At 43.3% G+C, this 21,802-nt stretch overlaps 1 protein-coding gene across 1 annotated transcript in view; it reads right to left on the minus strand.

The window, feature by feature from the left end:
• NOVA1 (NOVA alternative splicing regulator 1) overlaps positions 1–21,802 on the minus strand; it is a 203,712-nt gene that overhangs the window by 130,901 nt on the left and 51,009 nt on the right. The window contains 2 exon segments of the mRNA XM_033951528.1: positions 11,361–11,453; positions 11,455–11,528. Coding sequence (XP_033807419.1) covers positions 11,361–11,453; positions 11,455–11,528 — 167 coding nt within the window.

Here is a 21,802-nt window from a genome sequence, read left to right on the forward strand (position 1 = left end):
AAAGGGACAGACTTTTTTTTTTATTATGCCCCTCTATGGGCTGTTACACAGCCCTGTAGCACGTTAGCCCATCCTGAGCATATGCAAAGGAAATACAGTTCACCAGTCAAGTGGAGATGGTTCTCTTAGTAACAGAAACCTGAGCCTGTTAGGGTCAAAAGCCACAAAGGGGAGGATCTTCTATGAAAGGGGGGCCCACACTTTTTCGGTTTGCGAGCTACTTTTAAAATGACCAAGTCAAAATGATCTGCCAACAATCAAATTTTTAAAAACACAAAACACACTGTACGCATAGAAAATGTTAATTATCATTTGTATTAGGGTTTTTTTTACAGAGGTCAAGGCAGATGACGTTAAAATAAGCAATATCACCTCAGTAACAACTATACAAAAATAGACGGATATACCCCCTCCCCTTTTACTAAACTGTGATAGCGGTTTTCAGCGCAGAGAGCTGCACTGAATGCCCCTCGCAACTCCCGATGCTAAAAACCACTATTATGGTTTAGTAAAAAGGGGCCATAGTGCAAAATATAGACAGCAGATATAAATTCTCAAAAGAGACACATTTTGATCATTAAATTGAAAATAAAATCATTTTTCCTACCCTTTGTCTGGTGATTTCATGAGTCTCTGGTTGCATTTCCTTCTTCTGTAAATCCAATATTTATTTATTTCTGCTCCCTCCCCTTTACTTTCTGTCTCCCTTTCTTTCTTCCCCTACCCCCTCTTTATTTCTGTCTTTCTTTCTCTCTCCCCCTGCCTGTCTTTCTTTCTCTCTTTCCCTGCCCCCTCAAGCCATCGCGTCAATTTCTCCACTTCCCTGATTCTTTCTTTCTCCCTGCCCCCAGGCTACCACGCCAATTTCTCCCTGCTTCCCCGAGCCAGGCCTAGCGCATACAAGCACCAGGTCCACAAGCCTTCCCCCCTCCCCCCCTCCCCCGACGTCAATTCTGATGTTGGAGAGGAAGTTCCAGGCCAGCCAGGCAGCGATTGGATGGCCCAGAATTTCCTCTCCGATGTCAGAATTGATGTCAGAGGTGAAGGCTTATGGGTCCAGTGCTTGTACGTGCCTGGCCTGGCTCAGGAAGGCAGGAAGAACAAGACTCAAAGGCAATGCGATCGACTCGCATTGCCTTTGCGATCTACTGGTCAATCGCGATCAATCATTTGGGCACCCCTGTTCTTTGAGGTTTAGTCTGGTCCAGGTAGATGCCAAAGCGCATTTGTAGTCCAAGGTGTGAAGAGCTGCCTCACCAGGATGTGAATGCAGTTTTGGAAAGAAAACAGGCAGTAATATGGTCTGGTTGAGGTGGAATTTTGAGATTACTTTGGAGAGGAATTTGGATGAGTGTGGAGTACTACTCTGTCATGGTAGAATCTTGTGTAGGAAGAATCAAACACAAGTGCTTGAAGTTCACTCACATGGTGTACAGACATTAGGGCTATGAGGAAAATTACTTTCCAAATGAGAAGTTTGAGAGAGCAAGTTGTAAGTGGCTTAAAGGGAGACTTCATAAGAGTAGATAGAGCTACATTAAAGATTCCAGCAAAAGGTGGAGGTTTGATTGGTGGTTTGGTATGGCAGTCTTTTAAGGAACCAGGCAACCAAGGGATGAACAGACAGAGGTTTCTTGACCAAGGGATAATGAAACACACTGATAGAACTGAGATGTACAGTATTCAAATCAAATTTGTTTTTAGACTAGAGTTGGAGAGGTGAAGAAGGTAGTCCAGGATGGATGAAAATGGATATGACAGATTCCACAGAATGTACTGCACACCAGGAAGAAAATCTTATCCATTTGAAATAGTAACGGCACCGAGTGGTAGGTTTTACTTCAATGACGGCAAACATGGCAGCTAAGAGGAAGAAAGTATTTACTTGCTCAGTAAAAGAAACAACACTGTTAGTGCTAATGATCAAGGGTTGGGATGGAGGAGGGTCTCTCATTCTGCATTAGTAGCATTGGGAATAGTTGCAACTTGCACAGTTCCTTGGACGAGAGCTCTAGAAGGAGCAGGAACAAAGGTTGACATGGATAATGAGGCGCTATGAATATCATGGTGCCTTGATCTTGTTGAAGTTTGGGTACTTTGGATTCAAATCCCCCGCTGCTCCTTGTGAACCTGGGCAAGTCACTTAATCCCCTCATTGCCCCAGGTATGCTAGATAGAGCTTGAGCCCACCGGGGCAGATAGGGAAATATGATAAAGTATCTGACTGTAAACCACTTAGGATATAAGTGGTATATAAATAAAAATAAATAAGAAAATAAAAAATCCCCCCCCCATGGATGAGTAAAGCATCCGATGCTAGATGATTGGGGTATAGAGTCTGGAGCAGAATGCTATTCTGCCTATGTTGTTATAAGTGGAAGCCAAGAGAACTATATCAGGTGTCCCCCATTTGGTACAAATCTGACATAAGATATTTATGCTAGGAGACCATTCGTGGGTTTGAAGAAGTTTGCTCAATTTGTCTACCAGCACATTCTGTTTCCCAAATAGATAAACTGCCCTGAAAAGTATGCCGCAAATAGTTGCCCAAGCACAAATCTGTATTGCTTCCATGAAAAAGGGGTTAAAGTCCGTGTCTCCTTGTTTGTTCAGATAGAACTTGGCGATGTGATTGTTCAAACAATGACTACTTGGTGGAGGAGTTGATCTTGGAAAGTTTTGAGAGTATTGTCTATTGATCGTAGTTCTAAGAGATTTAAATATTGAGGGTTTGTTTATAGGGAGACAGTACTCCTTGAGTGTAGAGGCCATGCAGATGAGCAACCTATCCTAACATCAAAGCATCTATGCTTAGGAATTTTTTTGTGGGGGAGGGCTGAAATGTGAGACCAAGTTATGAGGCACCATCCACCACTGGAGATAGTGGCAGAGATTTGTGGTTACTTAGATTGAAGCAGACAGATCTCCTGTAGCTTGAGACCATTAGGTCAACAGAGTCCATTCTGGGATTCTGAGGTAAAGTCTGAGAGGCAGCTTAAAGAAGAAATATTAAAAATGTATTATATAGATGCAACAGGATCCCTCGTCAGACTAATAGGTATGATATCGAGTGGTGCTGCTGGAATTCTGAGCAGATAGTGTATGACTCCGCTGGAACATTTAAACTTAATTTCTTCAAACAGTGATTTAACAGAGATAAGTTCTTATTTTTGATCTTCTTCTCAGTATAATCAACTTTCAAGATGTTTATATTTCAATGATAAGAACACTCATCGTGTGGATTTAAGCTTTGCATAAATCATTTTTTCACTTAGGGGGAGGTATATTTCAGTAAGTTTGGACAACTTTTTTATATGGCATATTGATATGTATATTTTTCAGTGAATATGTGAACAATTTTCAGCGTTTATATATTTATATGAGATAACAGAGTGGAATTTCACACATAATCACATGACAAGTTACATTTTAATGCAAAAATTCAAAACTGAGTGAGAAACAGAATAATGTGAGATTGGTGCTCATTGTTGTCATTATAAAAGGTGCTGGTGTGCACCATGTTCACTGATACCTCCTCTGCCTTTTAAATATATATATATTAAATCTGTGAGTCATTTTTGGTAGTATTCCTATCTGCTGTCTTCTTGAGAATTTTTGTTGTTTAGTACTAGCACCAAACCACTGCCGAAGAAAAAGTTATCTTGTCCCTGACCCTGATGTGAAGGAGGAGCTTAATGAAAATGCTGCTACAGATTCCCTTTCCCCCCTTTACTAAGTAGTGGTAGAGGTCTCTACCACAACCCAGAGCACTAAATGCTCCAATGCTCACCCTTGTCTATCTGCCCATTTACTCCTTCGAAGAAGTGCAGTAAGTTTGTCAAGCAAGATCTTCCTTTGATGAAGCTGTGCTGGATGGTCCTTATCAGTCTGTGTCCGTCAAGGTGATCGATGATGCGGTTCTTTATCAGCACCTCTATCATCTTTCCCGATACCAAAGTCAGACTCACTGGCCTGTAGTTTCGCAGATCGGCATAACATTCGCCACTTTCCAGTCTTCCGGAATCTTTCCCGATTTGATTGACAGATTGGCTATTAGCTGGAGCAGTTAAGATATAACCCCTTTCAGTTCCTTAATTACCCTCGGGTGGATGCCATCCGGTCCCGGGGATTTATCATTTTTAAGCCTATCAATCTGTCTGCATACCTCTTCTAGACTGACTGTCGTCCTTGTCAGTTTCCCATCTTCATTTCCTGTTTCCGGTATATTGGATATATCCTCTTTGGTAAATACAGATGCAAAAAATGTGTTCAGTTTGTCAGCAATGGTTTTGTCCTCCTTTAGTACTCCCTTTATTCCCTGGTCATCTAACGACCCCATCGCTTCCTTCGCGGGTCGTTTCCCCTTAATATATCAAAAGAACAGCTTAATGTTTTTGGCCTCCTTGGCTATTTTTTCTTCATAGTCTCTTTTGGCCCCTCTTACCACCTAATGGCACTTGCTTTGATGTTGTTTGTGCTTTTTCCAGTTTTCTTCCGTTTTTCTCCTTTTTCATTCTTTAAACGAAGTCTTCTTGTCTCTGATCGCTTACTTCACCACTACAGTGAGCCACGCTGGTCCCTTGTTCTTCTTCCTCTTAGAAACCTTGTTGATACGTGGCATATATAAATTTTACGCCTCTGTGACTGTGTCCTTAAAAAGGGACTATGCTTGCTCTAGCGTATTTACAGTGCTTATCCTCTTCTTAATCTTTTTCCTCACCATGACTCTCATCCCTTTGTAGTTCCCCTTTCGGAAGTTCAGTGCCGTGGCCGTCGTTCTGGATCGATTTTTTGTTCCTGTGCCTAGGTTGAGATACCCAACTACTGGAGGTGGTTTGAGAGGTAGCTTAACATTGAATAGTCCTTTCATAAATTTGGAAACCACAGGATGAGCAGAGAGATGTTTTCCATCTAATAGTTGATGAAAAGCTGTAATGGCACTGAGATGGACACTAATAGAGGTAGATTTGAGGCCAGATTGAGATAAATGAAAAAGATAATCTAGAATCGAAGACAACGAGCTGGATCGTGACTCCTGATGATGAAGAATGCATCAAGCAGAAAATTGAGTCATTTTTTAGCATAACGTTGTCTTGTGGCTGGTTTTCTGGAAGCATTTAATATGTCCCTGACAGGTTGAGAAAACTGAAGGTCAGATGAGGTCATGCCGAGAGATATCATGCTGTCAGGTGTAAAAACTGCAGGTTGGAATGAAGAAAAGAACCTTGACCCTGTGTAAGAAGAGAATGAAAAATTGGCAGAAGTGGCTCCCTGCTTCTGAGTTGAAGTAGAATGGAGAACCGTGGTTGTCTGGGCCACCAAGGACCTATCAGAATCACGGTGGCTGATTTGTGTTTGAGTTTGACAAGTATCTTGAGAATAAATGAAAATGGAGGGAACACATAAAGGAACTTGTTTATCCAGTCCAGGAGAAAAGCATCTGTCATAAGAACATAAGAATTTGCCACTGCTGGGTCAGACCAGTGGTCCATCATGCCCAGCAGTCCGCTCCTACGGTGGCCCCCAGGTCAAAGACCAATGCCCTGAGATCAGCCCTACCTGCATACGTTCCAATTCAACAGGAACCAGTCCACCTTTGTCTTAAATCCCTGGAAGGTGTTTTCCCCTATAACAGCCTACAGAAGAGCGTTCCAGTTTTCCACCACTCTCTGGGTGAAGAAGAACTTCCTTACATTTGTACGGAATCTATCCCCTTTTAACTTTAGAGAGTGCCCTCTCATTCTCCCTACTTTGAAGAGGGTGAACAACCTGTCTTTATCTACTAAGTCTATTCCCTTCAGTATCTTGAATGTTTCTATCATGTCCCCTCTCATTCTCCTCTTTTCAAGGGAGAAGAGGCCCAGTTTTTCTAATCTTTCACTGTATGGCAACTCCTCCAGCCCCTTAACCATTTTAGTCGTTCTTCTCTGGACCCTTTCAAGTAGTACCGTGTTCTTCTTTATGTACGGCGACCAGTGCTGGACGCAGTATTCCAGGTGAGGGCGTATTATGGCCCGGTACAGCAGCATGATAATCTTCTCTGATCTGTTCATGATCCCCTTCTTAATGATTCCTAGTATTCTGTCCAAGTACCGCCCCGGACACCATGCATTTTGTGTAAAAGATTTTTGTTACCTACATGCATCACCTTACACTTATCCATGTTGAACCTCATCTGCCATGTCCCATTTCTCGAGCGTGTTTTGCAGTGTTCGCAATCCTCCTGCATCTTCACTACTCTGAATAACTTTGTATTGTATCATATCATCCAGACGATGAGGAGAGTATAGTCTTGAACAGAACTGGGTCAGTTTGTTGTTGTGGGGAGATGCAAAAAGATCTACCTGAGGGGTTCCCCATTGAGAGACAATTTGACGGAGTTGTTGAGTTCAGCGTCCATTTCGTGAGGTTGCAGAATACGACTTAGTTTGTCCGTCAGAGAATTCTTCTCTCCTTGAATGTAATAGCTTTAAGAAGAATTGCCCAATGATTCCAATTATTCTGAGCTTCCTGGCAAAGAAGAGACCCTGTGCCTCCTTACTTGTTCACATAGTACAAGGCTACTTGATTGTCTGTGCGGACGAGAATAACCTGATCGTGAAGATGCTGAAAAGCCTCGAGAGCATTGAAGATTGCTCTGAGTTCCAATAGATTTATGTGATGGCGACGATCTGCTGCAGTCCAATGACTTCAACTACAGAGACCATCCAGGTGAGCTTCCCAGGCGTAGGTTGATGAATATGTCATAAGAACTTTCTGGTGAGGGGGCATTTTGAAACTGTAAACCTCTGGAAAGATTGGAAGAGACCATCCACCACTGAAGAGATTGTCATAGAGAAGATGTTACTGTAATGTGCCAAGAAAGTGGATCGAGAGCCTGCGTCCACTGAGAAGCCAGGAACCACTGAGGGATCCGTAGGTGAAGTCTGGCAAAAGGAGTCACATGAACTTTAAAGGCCATGTGACCTAAGAGAACCATCATGTGCCTCGCTGAGATTGAAGTAAGGAGGGACACCTGATGGCAAAGTTGTATCAAAGATCTTGACGTTGCTGAAGAAGGAATGCTCTGAGTTGAACAGTATCTAGGAGGGCTCCGATAAACTGAAAAGTCTGAGAAGGCTGCAATTGAGATTTGGGGAAGTTGATTTCAAATCCCAAATTTTGCAAAAACAATATAGTCTGTTGTGTCACTACAGTGACCCCTTGAGAGGAAGGATCTTTGATGAACCAATCGTCTACATAGGGAAAAACTTGCAAACCGTGAGTTCTCAAGGCTGCTGCCACCACTACTAAGCACTTGGTGAAAACTCTGGGAGAGAATAAAAGGCCAAAAGGCAGAACCTTGTATTGATAATGATGATTTTCCACCTGAAATTTGAGAAACTTGCGAGAGGCTGGATGAATGGGAATGTGAGTGTAAGCCTCCTTGAGATCCAGAGAGTATAACCAATTGTTTTGATCTAGTAAGGGTACAGAGATGCCAGAGACAGCATTCAAAATTTTTCTTTGACAAGAAATTTGTTGAGAGCTCTGAGGTTCAATATTGGGCGAAGACCTCCCATCTTCTTCGGAATGAGGAAATATTGGGAATAAAACCCCATGTTCTGCTGGTCCAAAGGAACCTTCTTGATAGCATTGAGAAAGGGCAGAAGAAGAAGAGAGGACTATATTGGGTTGGAAAGAAACTCTTTTGGAGGATGATCTGAAGGAATATCGAGGAAATGAAGAGAATAACCTTTTCAAATGATAGTGATAACCCAGAGATCGGAGATGATTAGCTGCCAATGAGCATGGTAATGTGTGAGACGACTTCCAATAGGAAGAGGGAGAGGCAGAGTTATCTTGATTGAAATTAGTGCTCTCGAATAGTCAGTCAAAAAGGCTGATTGACCTGGGAGCAGCAGATGGTCCAAGGATGCTGTTGATGTTGTTTCTTCTGTTGTGGCCTGAAGAGAGGAGTAGACTTAGGTGTATAATGCCTCTGATATGAAACAGATGGTTTAAAAACCTTGGAGGCAGAGGATTTTTATTTAGGTCTGAGCAGCGAGTTAAAAGACTTTTTCATGCTCTGAAAGTTTCTTTAGTTGCATTTTGAATAGTGTCTCCCAAAAGTTCATCTCCAAGGCAGGGAATATTAGTTAATCGATCTTGGAGGTTAACGTTCATATCCGCTATCCTGAGCCATGCGAGACTCCTCATGGCCACAGACATTGCCAAAACTCTGGAAGACAGTTCAAAGGCATTGTATGCTGACTGTACCATATGCCTGCCTAAGTTGTAGTGAGAGTATTGAACAGGTGCTGGAACGTTTGATTTCCTACGAGAAGGAAGTACTTGAGAAAATTTGGCATTTGCTTTACCAAATATTTAAGATAACAGGTAAAATAAAAATTTATAATTAATGACTATTTGCCAGCATGGAATTCTGGTATAGACGTCTCCCAAATCTATCCAGTGTTTGACCTACCCGGCCTGGGGGAAACTGTGGCATATACCTTAGAAGGAGCAGATTTCTTTTCGCTGACTGACCTTTTCAATGAGTCTCTAGAGTCAGGAGTGGTACCGGAGGACTGGAGAAGGGCCTGATGTAGTCATAGCTGCTGGGGGAGGGGGGGAAGTCGCCATGGCAGGAGGGAGTGGGCATCCCTTCTGTCAATTTTCTTTTCATCGGGGGGGGGGGTCAGCATGGCAGGAGGAAATAGGCACTCCTCCTGCCGTTTTCATTGGCATTGGCAGGATGTAGTTTGTCGGTACCAGTTGGGCGGGAGGCAGCTTTTTTTTTTTTTTTTTTTTTTTTTTTAATTGAGACAGATATTGTGTCAGCTGTTTGGGCTTCCCTTGCTGGATCTGCGTATATGTGATTGTAGCTCTCACAATGATCTTGGGACGGCAGAATCAGGGATTAGGATGAACATCTGCGTGAATCTTTTGCATGCAAATTTTTTAGTGCATCAATAGATCTTTCTGAATCGGCCCAAACAATTGGATCGGTGCATTCCCACAACGGTCTAACCGATCTTTAGTGCATTTAGGCCTGAAATAAGCAAAAAATTAAAGGGTCCTTTTACTAAGCCTAGCGCACTAATAGAATTAGCATGTACTAAATGTTAAGAAATCCACAGATAGAAAATGGGTTTCTTAGCGTTTAGCATGCACTTGAGGCCCCCTAAGAGACTTATTTATTATTATATACAGAAGTCTTTTTGAAGATCATTTCCTTTAAACTATAAAAACTGATATTATTGTAAGGTTTAGAGTAGAGAGCTGCACGGGAACGGGGACGACGGGAATCCGCGGGACCCACGGGCATCCCGTGGGTTCCCCCTTCGGGTCACGGGGATCCCATGGGGATTGCCCCCTAGGGTCACGGGAATCCCATGGGGACGCCTCCTAGGGTCGCGGGGATCCCTTGGGGACGCCTCTGAGGGTCGCGGGGTTCCTGCGGGGCTGGATGTACTAAGTCACGCGGCTTTTCTCCCTACCTGCTCTGCTTGCAGCACAGAGCCGAACGGAAGTCTTCCCGACGTCAGCGCTGACGTCGGGAAAGACTTCCGTTCGGCTCTGTGCTGCAGGCAGGATAGGTAAGGAGGAGTAGTCTCGCGGCTCGAGTGGCTACCAAGGGAGGGGGGCGGTCCGCCCCGCCCCGGGTGCAGCACAGCCATCCAGGTCCCCTTACTTTTGTGGCGCTTCCTCGACCGACCGACACAGCCCTGGTCCGACAAACATCCCTGCCCTTAACCGCGAATCTAAATTACCTTCTTACAGCAGCTGTAAGAAGGAAATTTAGGTTCGCGGTTAAGGGCAGGGAGGTTTGTCAGACCGGGGCTGTTGTCGGTCGGTCGGTCGGGGAAGTACCACAAAAGTAAGGGGACCTGGACGGCTGTGCTGCACCCGGGGCGGGAGAGAAGGAGGGGGGAGAAGGAAGCTGAAAGCACTGGGGAAGACAAAGGGGTGGAGAAGGACGCTGAAAGGCCATGGGGAAGACGGGGGGGGGAAGGACACTGAAAGCATTTCTGGAAGACAGAAGGGGGAGAAAGACGCTGACAGGGACATGGGGAAGATGGGGGGGAAAAGGACGCTGAAAGCACATGGGGAAGACAAAGGGGTGGAGAAGGACCCTGAAAGGACATGGGGAAGACGGGGGGAGGGGGGTGGAGAAGGACGCTGAAAGGCCATGGGGAAGACAGAGGGGGGAGAAGGACACTGAAAGGACATGGGGAAGACAGAGGAGGGAGAAGGACACTGAAAGGACATGAGGAAGACAGAGGGGGGAGGAGGACGCTGACAGGACATGGGGAAGATGGGGGGGGGAGAAGGACGCTGAAAGGAAATGGGGAAGAGAGAGTGGGGAGAAGACGCTGGCAGGGAAGAAGACAGAGATGCCAGACTATGGGGGGAGCGGAGGGAAGAAGATGGGTGCCAGACTAATTTGGAAGGGGGGAGAAAGGGAGAGGCACAGTAACAGAGCAAATGGAAGACGCAGAAGGAAGAGAGACAGTGGATGGAAGGAATTGAATGAGAACATGAGGAAAGCAGAAACCAGGCAACAAAGGTAAGAAAAGAATTCTATTTCATTTTTTTTTTTTTTTGCTTCAGGATAAGTAGTATATTAGTTGTGTTGATAAAAATTTATAACAAAAGAGGCTCTGGTAGAAACCCCATTTACAAAGTATGTATTCTTCCCAATTAATATTTCCAAATTAATAAAGTCTTTTTGCTTATTTGTAAATGGGTTTCTACCAGAGCCTTTAATTCAGTAGTATAATTAAATGAAATAACTATTTCTGAAGTTTATAGGGACGGGCGGGGACGGAGGGATTCCTCACGGGGATGGGTGGGGACGGAGGGGTTCCTCACGGGGATGGGTGGGGACGGGAGGGATTCCTCACGGGACGGGTGGGGACGGGTGAGACTTTGGCGGGGACGAGTGGGGACGGGTGGGATTTCTGTCCCCGCCGCAACTCTCTAGTTTAGAGCCAACGTATTGCTAACAACCAACTGCACCATATATATGTGAATTTTTATACACATTTACTTTACAAAATGGCAAGGACACAATTATATTCTAAATTCTGCTTAACTCTGACCCTGGGACCATCTACTTTCCAAATACAGAGAAGTACTGACTCCTACAAATACTTGAATTTGACTCCTATGAATACTTTTATGCATGAATGTGAGGCACAGTTTTTAAAAGATGCAATTTATGTGTATATATCATTGTTATACTTATTGAAATTGCTTATAAAATCACCTCCTTTTAGTACAATCATATTATTATTTAATATTACATGTCTATTTTAAATATAAAATTAATGAGATAATACTGTGTTTCTCTTGTTTGCTAATCAAGAACTCACTTGTTTGATGCGGTCTGGATTGACTGTGGTCTGAGGTTGTAAAATGCTGACAGGTTCGGTCTTGGCCATGTTTTGAGGCATTTCTCGAATCTTTCTCAGCAATAAACCCATGAACTGCATTGAGTGCTTCAACTGTTCCCTGGATCAAACATACCCGCTCTGTAGTACCTACACAAAAAAGAACAAAGATGCACTGATTAGAAAATAATGTGAAAGATTTGATGTACATGGAAATTCCAAATGCTCCAAGAAAAAAAATCTACAAAGAATACACTGAGTAGTATGGAAAAATTATGTTCTTACCTGTTAATTTTCTTTCCTTTAGACGCAGCAGATGAATCCAGAGACTAGTGGGATAGCAAATATCTACCAGCAGGTGGAGATAGAGAAACTGATTAACAGGTGGTCCTATTGGCTGGCACGCCCCCTGTATTCTCAGTATTGCTCCTTGCCCAAGCATCCAGAACCAGTAATCTGCTTAGCATATAAAAAACCTCTTTCCCATAACAAATTTCAAAGGTAATAATACAGAATACAACTATCAACTATAGCAAAACTTCTGAAACTTGCAAAAGAGAAACCGACAGACAAAGGGTGGGGCTCTGGATTCATCTGCTGTGTCTAAAGGAAAGAAAATTAACAGGCAAGAACATAATTTTTTCCTTCCTTAGCAACAGCAGCAGATGAATCCAGACACTAGTGGGATGCAGCAAAGCAATCTTCAAGTTGGGAGGGAAGCTAACTCCGCCTCTGCGATAACTGAGGCACTAAAAGCAGACTCAGCATGCGCTACCCCATCCAACCAGTAATGCTTAGAAAAAGTATTCTTAGAAGAGCAAGTATCCACTTGAGAAGTCTCCTCCAAGGAAAAACCTCTGGACTCAGCCCAAGAAGTAACATTCACTCTTGTTGACTGGCCATGAAATTTGTCCGGTAACTACTTCCCTACAATACAGTAAGCAGAAGCAATGGTTTCCTGGACCCATCGAGAGACGCTGCCTTACCTTTGTCGCGTCCCTTGAATAACACAAAAAGGAGACCTGAACTTCTAAAGTTGTTAGAAACCTGCATGTATTGTAGAAGCATCCTACACACTTCTAGGAAATGCAGGAAAGAGAAGCACACACCCCTAGTCCTCCTACCAGGAAGCAGGAAGGAAAGTGAGAGTGGCTAAGAAGAAAGGATGACACAAGCTGAGGCAGAAACGATGGTTACTGTCTGAACTGACACTCCAGAATCCGTTGATTCACAAAAAGAATTCCTGCATGACTAGGCCTTCAAACACAGAAAACCCTCTGAGCCAAAACCATGGTCACAAGGAACAGTGTTTTCAACATTACTTCCGTTAGAGTGTATGATTAAAGGTGCAAACGGGTTCTTCTATAAACTGAAAAGAACTACTTTAAGACTGTACTCCGTCTCCAGAGATTTGTTGAACAAGTCTTTAATAGGACCCACCAGAACCTCTCTGAGCTCCCCCAGTATCCTGGTATGGATCCCGTCTGGTCCCATCGCTTTGTCCACCTTCAGTTTTTCAAGTTGATCATAAACACTCTCCTCCATGAACGGTGCAGAATCTACTCCATTTTCTCATGTTACTTGCCTGACAATCTCGGTCCTTCTCCAGGATTTTCTTCCTTGAACACAGAAAAGAAGTATTTGTTTAGCACGATTGCTTTTTCCTCATCACTCTCCATATATCGGCTCCCAGCATCTTTTAGTTTAGCAATTCCAGTTTTCATCTTCCTTCTTTCACTAATATGTCTGAAAAATTTTTATCTCCCTTTTTTACATTTTTAGCCATTTGTTCTTCCGCCTGCACGTTCGCCAGACTTATCTCTCTCCTGGCTTCTTTTCAGTTTCATCCTGTGGTCCCTTTCTGCACTCCTCTTCTTGGGTTTTTTATATTTCACGAACGTCAGCTCTTTCGCCTTTATTTTCTCCGCCACTTGTTTGGAGAACCATATCGGTTTCCTTTTTCTCTTGTTTTTATTTATTTTCTTCACATAAAGATCCCGTAGCCATTTTTATTGCTCCTTTCAGCTTAGACCACTCTTTCCACTTCTCTTATGTCCTCCCATCCTAACAGCTCTTTCCTTCCAGGTACTCTCCCATTTCATTAAAGTCCGTTAAAATTTGAAATCTAGGACTTTAAGTATCGTGCGGCTGCTCTCCACTTTAGCCGTTATATCAACCGTTTGATGATCACTACTTCCCAGGTGAGCACCCACTCGAACATTAAAGATACTCTCTCCATTTGTGATGGACCAGATCCAATATCGCTTTTTCCCTCGTGTGTTCTGTCACCATTTGTCTGAGCAGAGCCTCTTGAAAGGCATCCACAATCTCCCTACTTCTTTCCGATTCCACAAACAGAACATTTCCAGTCCGCATCCGGCAGGTTGAAATCTCCCCCAAACAGCAGCACCTCCTCTTGCCTACCAAACTTTTGGATATCCACAATCAGATCCTTATCAATTTGTTGTGATTGAGTTGGAGGTCTGTTAGACTACACCCACGTAGATAGAAGTTCCATCTTCTCTTTTCAGAACGATCCATATCGCTTCTTCCTCTCCCCAGATCTCTTGCATTTCGGTTACTTGGATATCGATCTTTACATAGAAAGCTACTTCTCCACCTTTTTGACCATCTCTGTCCTTCCTAAAAAGATTATATCCTGGTATGTTTACATCCCATCCATGGGATTCAATGAACCACGTCTCTGTGATAGCGACAATATCCAGATCTGCCTCTAACATCAGGGTTTGCAGATCATGAACGGGAAGGGGTAAAACGCGGACCTCAAGGATCTAAACCCGCACATCCTTAAAAATTCTAAGGTCCATTGCCGCTTGTAGTTAAGTTTCTGGCTCTGACAGACCTCGGTGACAATTTAGCGCTGACGGATCCGTCTCAGCATAGGGAGGGAAAAGTATTAGGATCCGTCAGTGCTACAATGTCATCGAGATCTGTCAGAGGCGATTTACTGGCGCTGCAGGAAACCAGTTTAAAGGATTCGTTTTAGAGCCACTCCAGCACTAGTCTCTGGCTTCGACAGACCTCGGTGACATTTTAGCGCTGACGGATCCTAATACTTTTCCCTCCCTATGCTGAAACAGATCCGTCAGCACTAAATCATCACTGAGGTCTGTCAGAGCCAGAAACTAACTACAAAACGGCACAGGACCTCAGATTAAGGACGTGCATGGTTTAGATCCTCGAGGTCCGTCAGGTCCATGAGGTCCATGTTTTACCCCTTCCCATCATGAACTTTGTTGCTTAGACTGCGAGCATTTGGTGGTTATCGCTTTCCAGCTATTTTTCAGCGGTAATCTCCTTTTACATATAGATTTTTATTTTGTTTCACTTTTTGTTGCAATGCTAAGAAGTGAGTTGCTGATATTGTTTACGTTGCAAACTTTACTACCATCACATCTTTTCTTTTGCTGGGGATGGTCTCTATAATTATCCTTCATACATACACCACCCCCACCTTCTAGTTTAAATGTCTAGAAACGTGGAGAAGCATAATCGAAAGGGACGTCTAAGTCCATTTACGTCCATTTCGCAAGTCGTCCAAAGTCAAAAAGAGCCTAAGTCCCATTTTCGAAAGAGACGTCCAACATCTTTTGACTTTTGAAAATCGTCCAATTATACGTCCTGAAGATCTGATCGTCCAAGCCGCTAAAACGTCGATCTTTAAAGCACATTTTCGTCCAACTTTCCGTCCAAGTCCAAAACGTCTAGAACAAGCCCTGTTGGACATGGGAGGGGCCTGCAAAGTGATGGACAGAACACCCAGACAGGGCACCTAAATAGTGGGGTACCTTACAGGGCACTGCTTTGAACCTCACAAACAGGGTGCCATGGCTTCTCCTCACTACAGCTCCTTTATAGGTGACGGTGAGCTCCCCAAACCACCTCCAGAATCTTCTAGACCCACTTATCTACCACCCCAATAGCCCTTATGGCTGCAGGAACCACTTATATGCCAGTAAAAAAGGGTTTGGGGGTGTATAGGGCAGTTCACATGTTTTAGTATCAATGCAGTGATTGCAAGGGCTTATGGGCATGGGTCCTCCTCTCTATGGGTCCCTAACCCACCCCCCAAGACGACTTAAGCTGCCTCTGTGCTAGACGACTAGGCTTTCCTATGCCAGGTGATGATGGTCTGGAGGCTGAATTTTAAAGTTGTGATTAAAATTTTTATGGGGGTGGGGGTGACCACTAGGGTAGTGTATGGGGGGTCTGTTTTATGTGTTTTCAGTGCATATCTGGTGAGTTTAGGTGGGTTTTTGTGACTTAGACCATGTTTCAAATTGTCTAAGTCACAACGTCCAAGTTCCGTCGATCGTGGGCTGCATCACTTTTGGTTATACATGCTGTATGACTAAGTCTAAGCCGGCCCACGTCCCGCCCAATTCCCGCCCTCAACACGCCTCCCGAAACGCCCCGTTTAGCTTTGGACGTTGAGCGGCACTATGAGGGCCTAAGTCGTTTAGAAATACGTCCAAAACCCGGTTTGATTATCGGCGTTTGGACGTTTTTGAGAAATGTTCGTCCAAGTGCCGACTTTTTGGACGTTTTTCTCTTTTTATTATGAGCCCCATATTGTCTAAATTTCTCTGCTGTAGTAATATGTAGCCCATCAGTGCAATATAGCTTCTTGTCCTTCCATGTATTTCCCCATCCTCCTATGTACCTAAAGCCTTCTTGATGACACCAGGCTTTGAGCCATCTATTAAAGTCCTCTATGTTTTTTACTCTTTGCTCTCCCTTTCCATATGCAGGCAGTATTTCAGAAAAAGCTACAGTCTACAAAAGGTTTCAAGCCCTCACCAAGCTCCCGAAAAGCTTTCTTTTTTTTTTATTTATCAAATTTTTCATACAATTCTTAAAGAACAGTAAAGGATAAAGATATACATCAAAAGAAAAGGAATAAATATCTAATGCAAATCTTTCTAGCCCACATTAATTTTGGGGAGCCACTTTAAGTTCAAATACAATTAAAGAAAATAAGATATTAATCTTGAGAAAAGTTACAAGATAATTGAGAAATAAATAAATCCAACATAAGAAAATAGAAATCTTCCCCCAAGTTACATCATTCTAGTGCTTTACTTCTTATTCTCGGACTCCTTTTAAAGATCAGCTGATAACTATTTTACTTTATCTTTCTCTTGTCACGCCCAAAAAGCTTTCTGTGCTGCAAGTATGGAGTTGTAGGCCAGGTCATTTGTTCCCAGATAGAAAACAACATCAGTGTTAAAATCCTTAGTTTCTTCCTTAATTATAATCAGTATTTGCCTGGAACTCCTGGTAGCTGAGGATCCTGGAAGACATTTCGCTATTTTGGTCTCCTCGCCTTGTGTTCCAAGGTTAATGCCTCTGATGATGGAATCCCCCAACAGTAATCATTTTCTGTTTTGGGCTATTTTATTTGTACTTAGGATGTGCTTTTTCTCTTGAGTTACCTACATTGGTTCCAGTCTCACCTCCCTTCTGTTTTCTTGAGTATCGCAGTGCACTAGTGGAGCGAAGGAATTCTGTAGAGGTAATATTTGTGAAGGTGGATGTTTCTGTGTTACATGTCGCAGTCTTCCTGAGCCTACTGTGACCCTGTTAATTTCATAGTGCAATTTCTCCCCTGCAGCGTTTATGCAGCAATTTCTCTCTATGCAGCCGGTCGCACACAGGCCAGATGTTGTTCGGCGCTTCCCACAGCGTGAACACCTTTTCACTGCCTCAGCTGCCATGCCGACGAAGCGAACTCACATCGCCCATACAAGCAGCTGATAAAGTACTTAACTCAAACTGAGAAACCAGTAAACACAGCTGATACACTACCGAACTCACGCAAACTGACAGAAACCGGCAAATACAGCTGATACATTACTGAATCACAAACTGACAGTAACTGGCAGATACACAAACAAACTAAAAACTAAAATTGCTCTTACCAAAACTGACAGGAAATTTGCCAAGACTGGTAGTTATAGCCTGGAAACTGTCAGTAATGCCCAGTCCAGCTACAGCAACATTGTTCTCTTTTTTTTTTTTAATTGGGAAAGAAGAAAAATTGAGAGAATTACCAATACCCCTCAGTCCACTGGAGGGGAGGGTGGAGCAGGGACCTGGGGGGGCACTATTCAGCCGGACTCCCCTGTCTCACTGAAGAACAATCTCAACAGGAGAATAAAATTGCCATCTCACTGAAGAGAAATCTCAACAGGAGAAACAGCCTTGTCCAGTCACTGCCAGAATTCAGGAGCTAGTTCAATAGTGATCTTCTGCCTGCTGGAGATAGAGCATACTGAGAATACAGGAGGCGTGCCAGCCAATAGGAACACCTGTTAATCAGTTTCTCTATCTCCACCTGCTGGTAGATGTGTGCTATCCCACTAGTCTCTGGATTCATCTGCTGCTGTTGCTAAGGAATTCAAAATTCTACAATGAGAAGCAATACTCATCTCATATGAAGACAAATTTTCAGTTTCAGTTCATTTCTGTAACATAAGAACATAAGAAGTGCCTCTGCTGGGTCAGACCAGAGGTCCATCGTATCCAGCAGTCCGCTCGCATGGTGGCCCAACAGGTCCAGGACCTGTGTAGTAGTCCTCTATCTATACCCCTCTATCCCCTTTTCCTTCAGAAAATTATCCAATTCCTTCTTAAACCTTAATACCGTACTCTGTCCTATCACGAAGCTCATTCCAGGTGTCCATCACTCACTGGGTGAAGAAAAACTTCCTAGCATTGGTTTTGACTTTGTCCCCTTTCAGCTTTTCCGAATGCCCTCTCGTTCTTGTAGTTTTCAAAAGTTGGAAGAATCTGTCCCTCTCCACTTTTTCTATGCTCTTCATGATCTTGTAAGTCTCTATCATATCCCCTCTAATTCTCCTCTTCTCCAGGGAAAAGAGGCCCAGTTTCTCCAGTCTCTCAGTGTATGAAAGATTTTACATAGCTTTTATCAAACATGTCTCTCTCCTCTGAACCCTCTCGAGTATTGCCTACCCTTTTTAAGGTACAGTGACCAGTATTGGATGCAGTACTCCAGATGCGGATGCACCATCGCCCGATACAATGGCAGGATAACTTCTTTTGTTCTGGTTGTAATACCCTTCTTGATTATGCCCAGCATTCTATTTGCTCTCTTAGCGGCCGCTGCGCATTGTGCCGATGGCTTAATTGTCCCATCTACTATTACCCCCAAGTCCCGTTCTTGGGTACTCTCAGTCAATAACATCCCTTCCATCGTATAGCTGTAGCTCGGGTTTCTGTTTCCCACATGCAATAATTTACATTTCTCTACATTGAACTTCATCTGCCATCTCGTCTCCCATTCCCCTAGCTTGTTCAGGTCCCTTTGTAATTCTTTGCAGTCCTCTTTGGTCCGAGCAGCACTAAATAGCTTGGTGTCGTCTGCAAATTTTATTAATTTGCACTTCGTCCCTGTTTCTATATCATTTATAAATATATTGAATAGCAGCGGTCCAAGCACCGACCCTGCGGAACACCACTCGTGACCCTCCTCCAGTAGTGGCCTTTCACTCCTACCCTCTGCTTCCTCCCCGCCAACCAATTTCTGATTCATCTGTGTACGTCTCCTTCCACCCCATGGTTCTTCAGTTTCCGAAGTAGGTGTTCATGGGATACCTTGTCAAAGGCTTTCTGGAAATCTAAATATACGATGTCTACGGGGTCCCCTTTGTCCATCCGTTTGTTAATTCCTTCAAAGAAGTGCAGTAAGTTCGTTAGGCACGATCTCCCCTTGCAGAAGCCATGTTGGCTTGTGGTTAGAAGTTTATTTTTTTCAAAATGCTCATCGATGCTGTCTTTTATCAGCGCTTCCGCCATTTTCCCCGGAACCGAGGTCAGACTCAGCGGTCTGTAGTTCCCTGGGTCACCTCTCGATCCCTTTTTAAAGATGGGCATAGCATTGGCTATCGTACAATCCTCTGGGATCACGCCTGTTTTCAGGGATAGATTGCAAACTTGCTGTAGTAGTTCGTTATTTCCTCCTTTAGTTCTTTCAGAACTCTTGGGTGGATTCCGTCTGGGCCCGGCGATTTGTCAGTTTGTAATTTTTCTAACTGCCTGCGTACGTCTTCAAGGCTTACTTCCATGGATGTTAGTTTATCTGTTTGGGCTCCTTTGAAGATTTGTTCAGGTTCTGGTATGTCGGATGATTCCTCTTTTGTAAATACAGACGAAAAGAAAATGTTTAGTCTTTCCGCAACTTCTTTCTCCTCCTTCACCACTCCCTTCCTGTCTCCGTCATCCAGCGGTCCCACCTCCTCCCTAGCCGGCTGCTTCCCTTTAACATATCTGAAGAATGGTTTGAAATTTCGTGCTTCCTTGGCTAGCCTTTCTCCATATTCTCTTTTGGCTGTTCAAGCAGTTCCCTAGAAGGCTGTTCAAGCAGTTCTCTAGAAGGCAGCTATAAAGACAATTTCATCACAACTATATCACAGTGATCTCACAAATGCTATCATACATAGACCCTATCCAGGTGCATCTTTTGCGATAAATCTAATCTAAATTTGCTACATAATTTATAATTTCTGCTAGTTTATGTGCTCCTTAAAAAGCCAGAAAACTACAAGTGAAATGGATAAGAGTTTTATCGGGCTAATTTTATAAAGCCTATGTACCAAGTATGGGCATAAAAAAGTTTATAAATATATATACAGAGAAGGTTGTGTGTTCGTGTTATTGTAGAAAGAGGGCTATAAGCATATTGGGTATCATGTAGAAAAATATATATATACAGAAGGGGCATGTTATACATGAAAAATGTGTGCATACTGGGCAAAACATAGACAGACATATACTATGCATTTCATAATGTAGTTACACATCAGGGTCATCACAAATTCTCGGCCATTTTTACACCTGCTAAACTTTGAGCAACTTGTCTTTAAGGATCATACATGAGTAACTGGCAGTACTTAAAATTAGTTTCAGCTTTCATGGGCACTATTCCTCTTCAGATTCCATCACACTCTGCCTTCTCTTATTCTACTTTGAATTATTACACTATGTTTTCACTCTGGGTTAGATGAATAAAAAGCAGTTACTTACTGTAACAGGTGTTATCCAGGGACAGCAGGCAGATATTCTCACATGTGGGTGACATCATCCATGAAGCCCCGGAATGGACAATTTAAAAGTGCATCACCACCTTAAGATTTTTAGAAAGTTTGCGATAGCCTGCACCGCGCATGTGAGCATGCCTTCCTGCCCAACGTAGCTTATGGCTCCTCAGTTCGTTAAGCAAGCTAAGAAGCCAACTAGGGGAGGTGGGTGGGTTGTGAGAATATCTGCCTGCTGTTCCTGGATAACACCTGTTACGGTAAGTAACTGTGCTTTATCCCAGGACAAGCAGGCAGCATATTCTCACATATGGGACTCCCCAGCATACTAGAATGGGAAGGAGGGAGAGTTGGCGGCCAATTAAGAGAATACATTTTGCAATACTGCTTGGCCAAAGTGATTATCCCATCTGGAATAAGACTCCAGACAGTAGTGTGATGTGAATGTGTGAACTGAGGACCAAGTAGTAACTTTACAGATTTCATCAAAAGGAGTGGAGTGAAGAAAAGCAACTGAAGTTGCCATAGCTCTGACTTTATGGGCTGTGTCACGACTCCTCAGTTGTAGCCCAGCCTGAGCATAACAGAAGGTGATACAAAAGGCCAACTATGTGGAAATCATTCTCTTGGATACTGGATTAAAGGAGACGAAAAGTTGAGGAAATGTTCTACGAGACTGAGTTCTCTGCAAATAGTAGGCCAATGCCCTTTTGTAGTCCAGAGAGTGAAGAGCCGTTTCTCCAGGATGAGAATGAGGCTTAGGAAAGAACACTGGAAGTATAATAGATTGATTAAGGTGAAATTCAGCAACAACTTTTGGAAGAAACTTGGGATGGGTGCGAAGCACCACTTTATCATGGTGGAACACTGTGAAAGTAGGATCCACTACCAGTGCTTGAAGTTCATTGACTCTTTAAGCTGAAGTAAGGGAGATTAGAAAGACATCTTCCAAGTAAGGTACTTGAGATGAGCCATAGCCAATGGTTCTAAAGAAGGCTTCATTAGTGCAGCAAGAACCACATTGAGATCCCAAACCACTAGAGGTGGTTTGACATTGAAAAGTCCTTTCATGAATCTAGACACAAGAGGATGAGCAGTGAGAGGTTTACTATTGACTGGTTCATGGAAAGCATTGATAGCACTGAGATGAACTCTAATTGAAGTGGTTTTGAGACCTGTATTGGATAAATGTAGAAGATATTCCAATACTGAAGATACAGAAATGGATGTAGCCACATGATAATGGAGAATATACCAGGTGGAAAACCATGTCCAATTCTGCTGGAAACACTGCTGTGTGGACAGTTTTCTGGATGCTTCCAATATTAGTCTGACAAGCTGAGAAAG

Source organism: Geotrypetes seraphini, chromosome 7 (assembly GCF_902459505.1).
Source record: "Geotrypetes seraphini chromosome 7, aGeoSer1.1, whole genome shotgun sequence".
Lineage (NCBI taxonomy): Eukaryota > Metazoa > Chordata > Amphibia > Gymnophiona > Dermophiidae > Geotrypetes > Geotrypetes seraphini.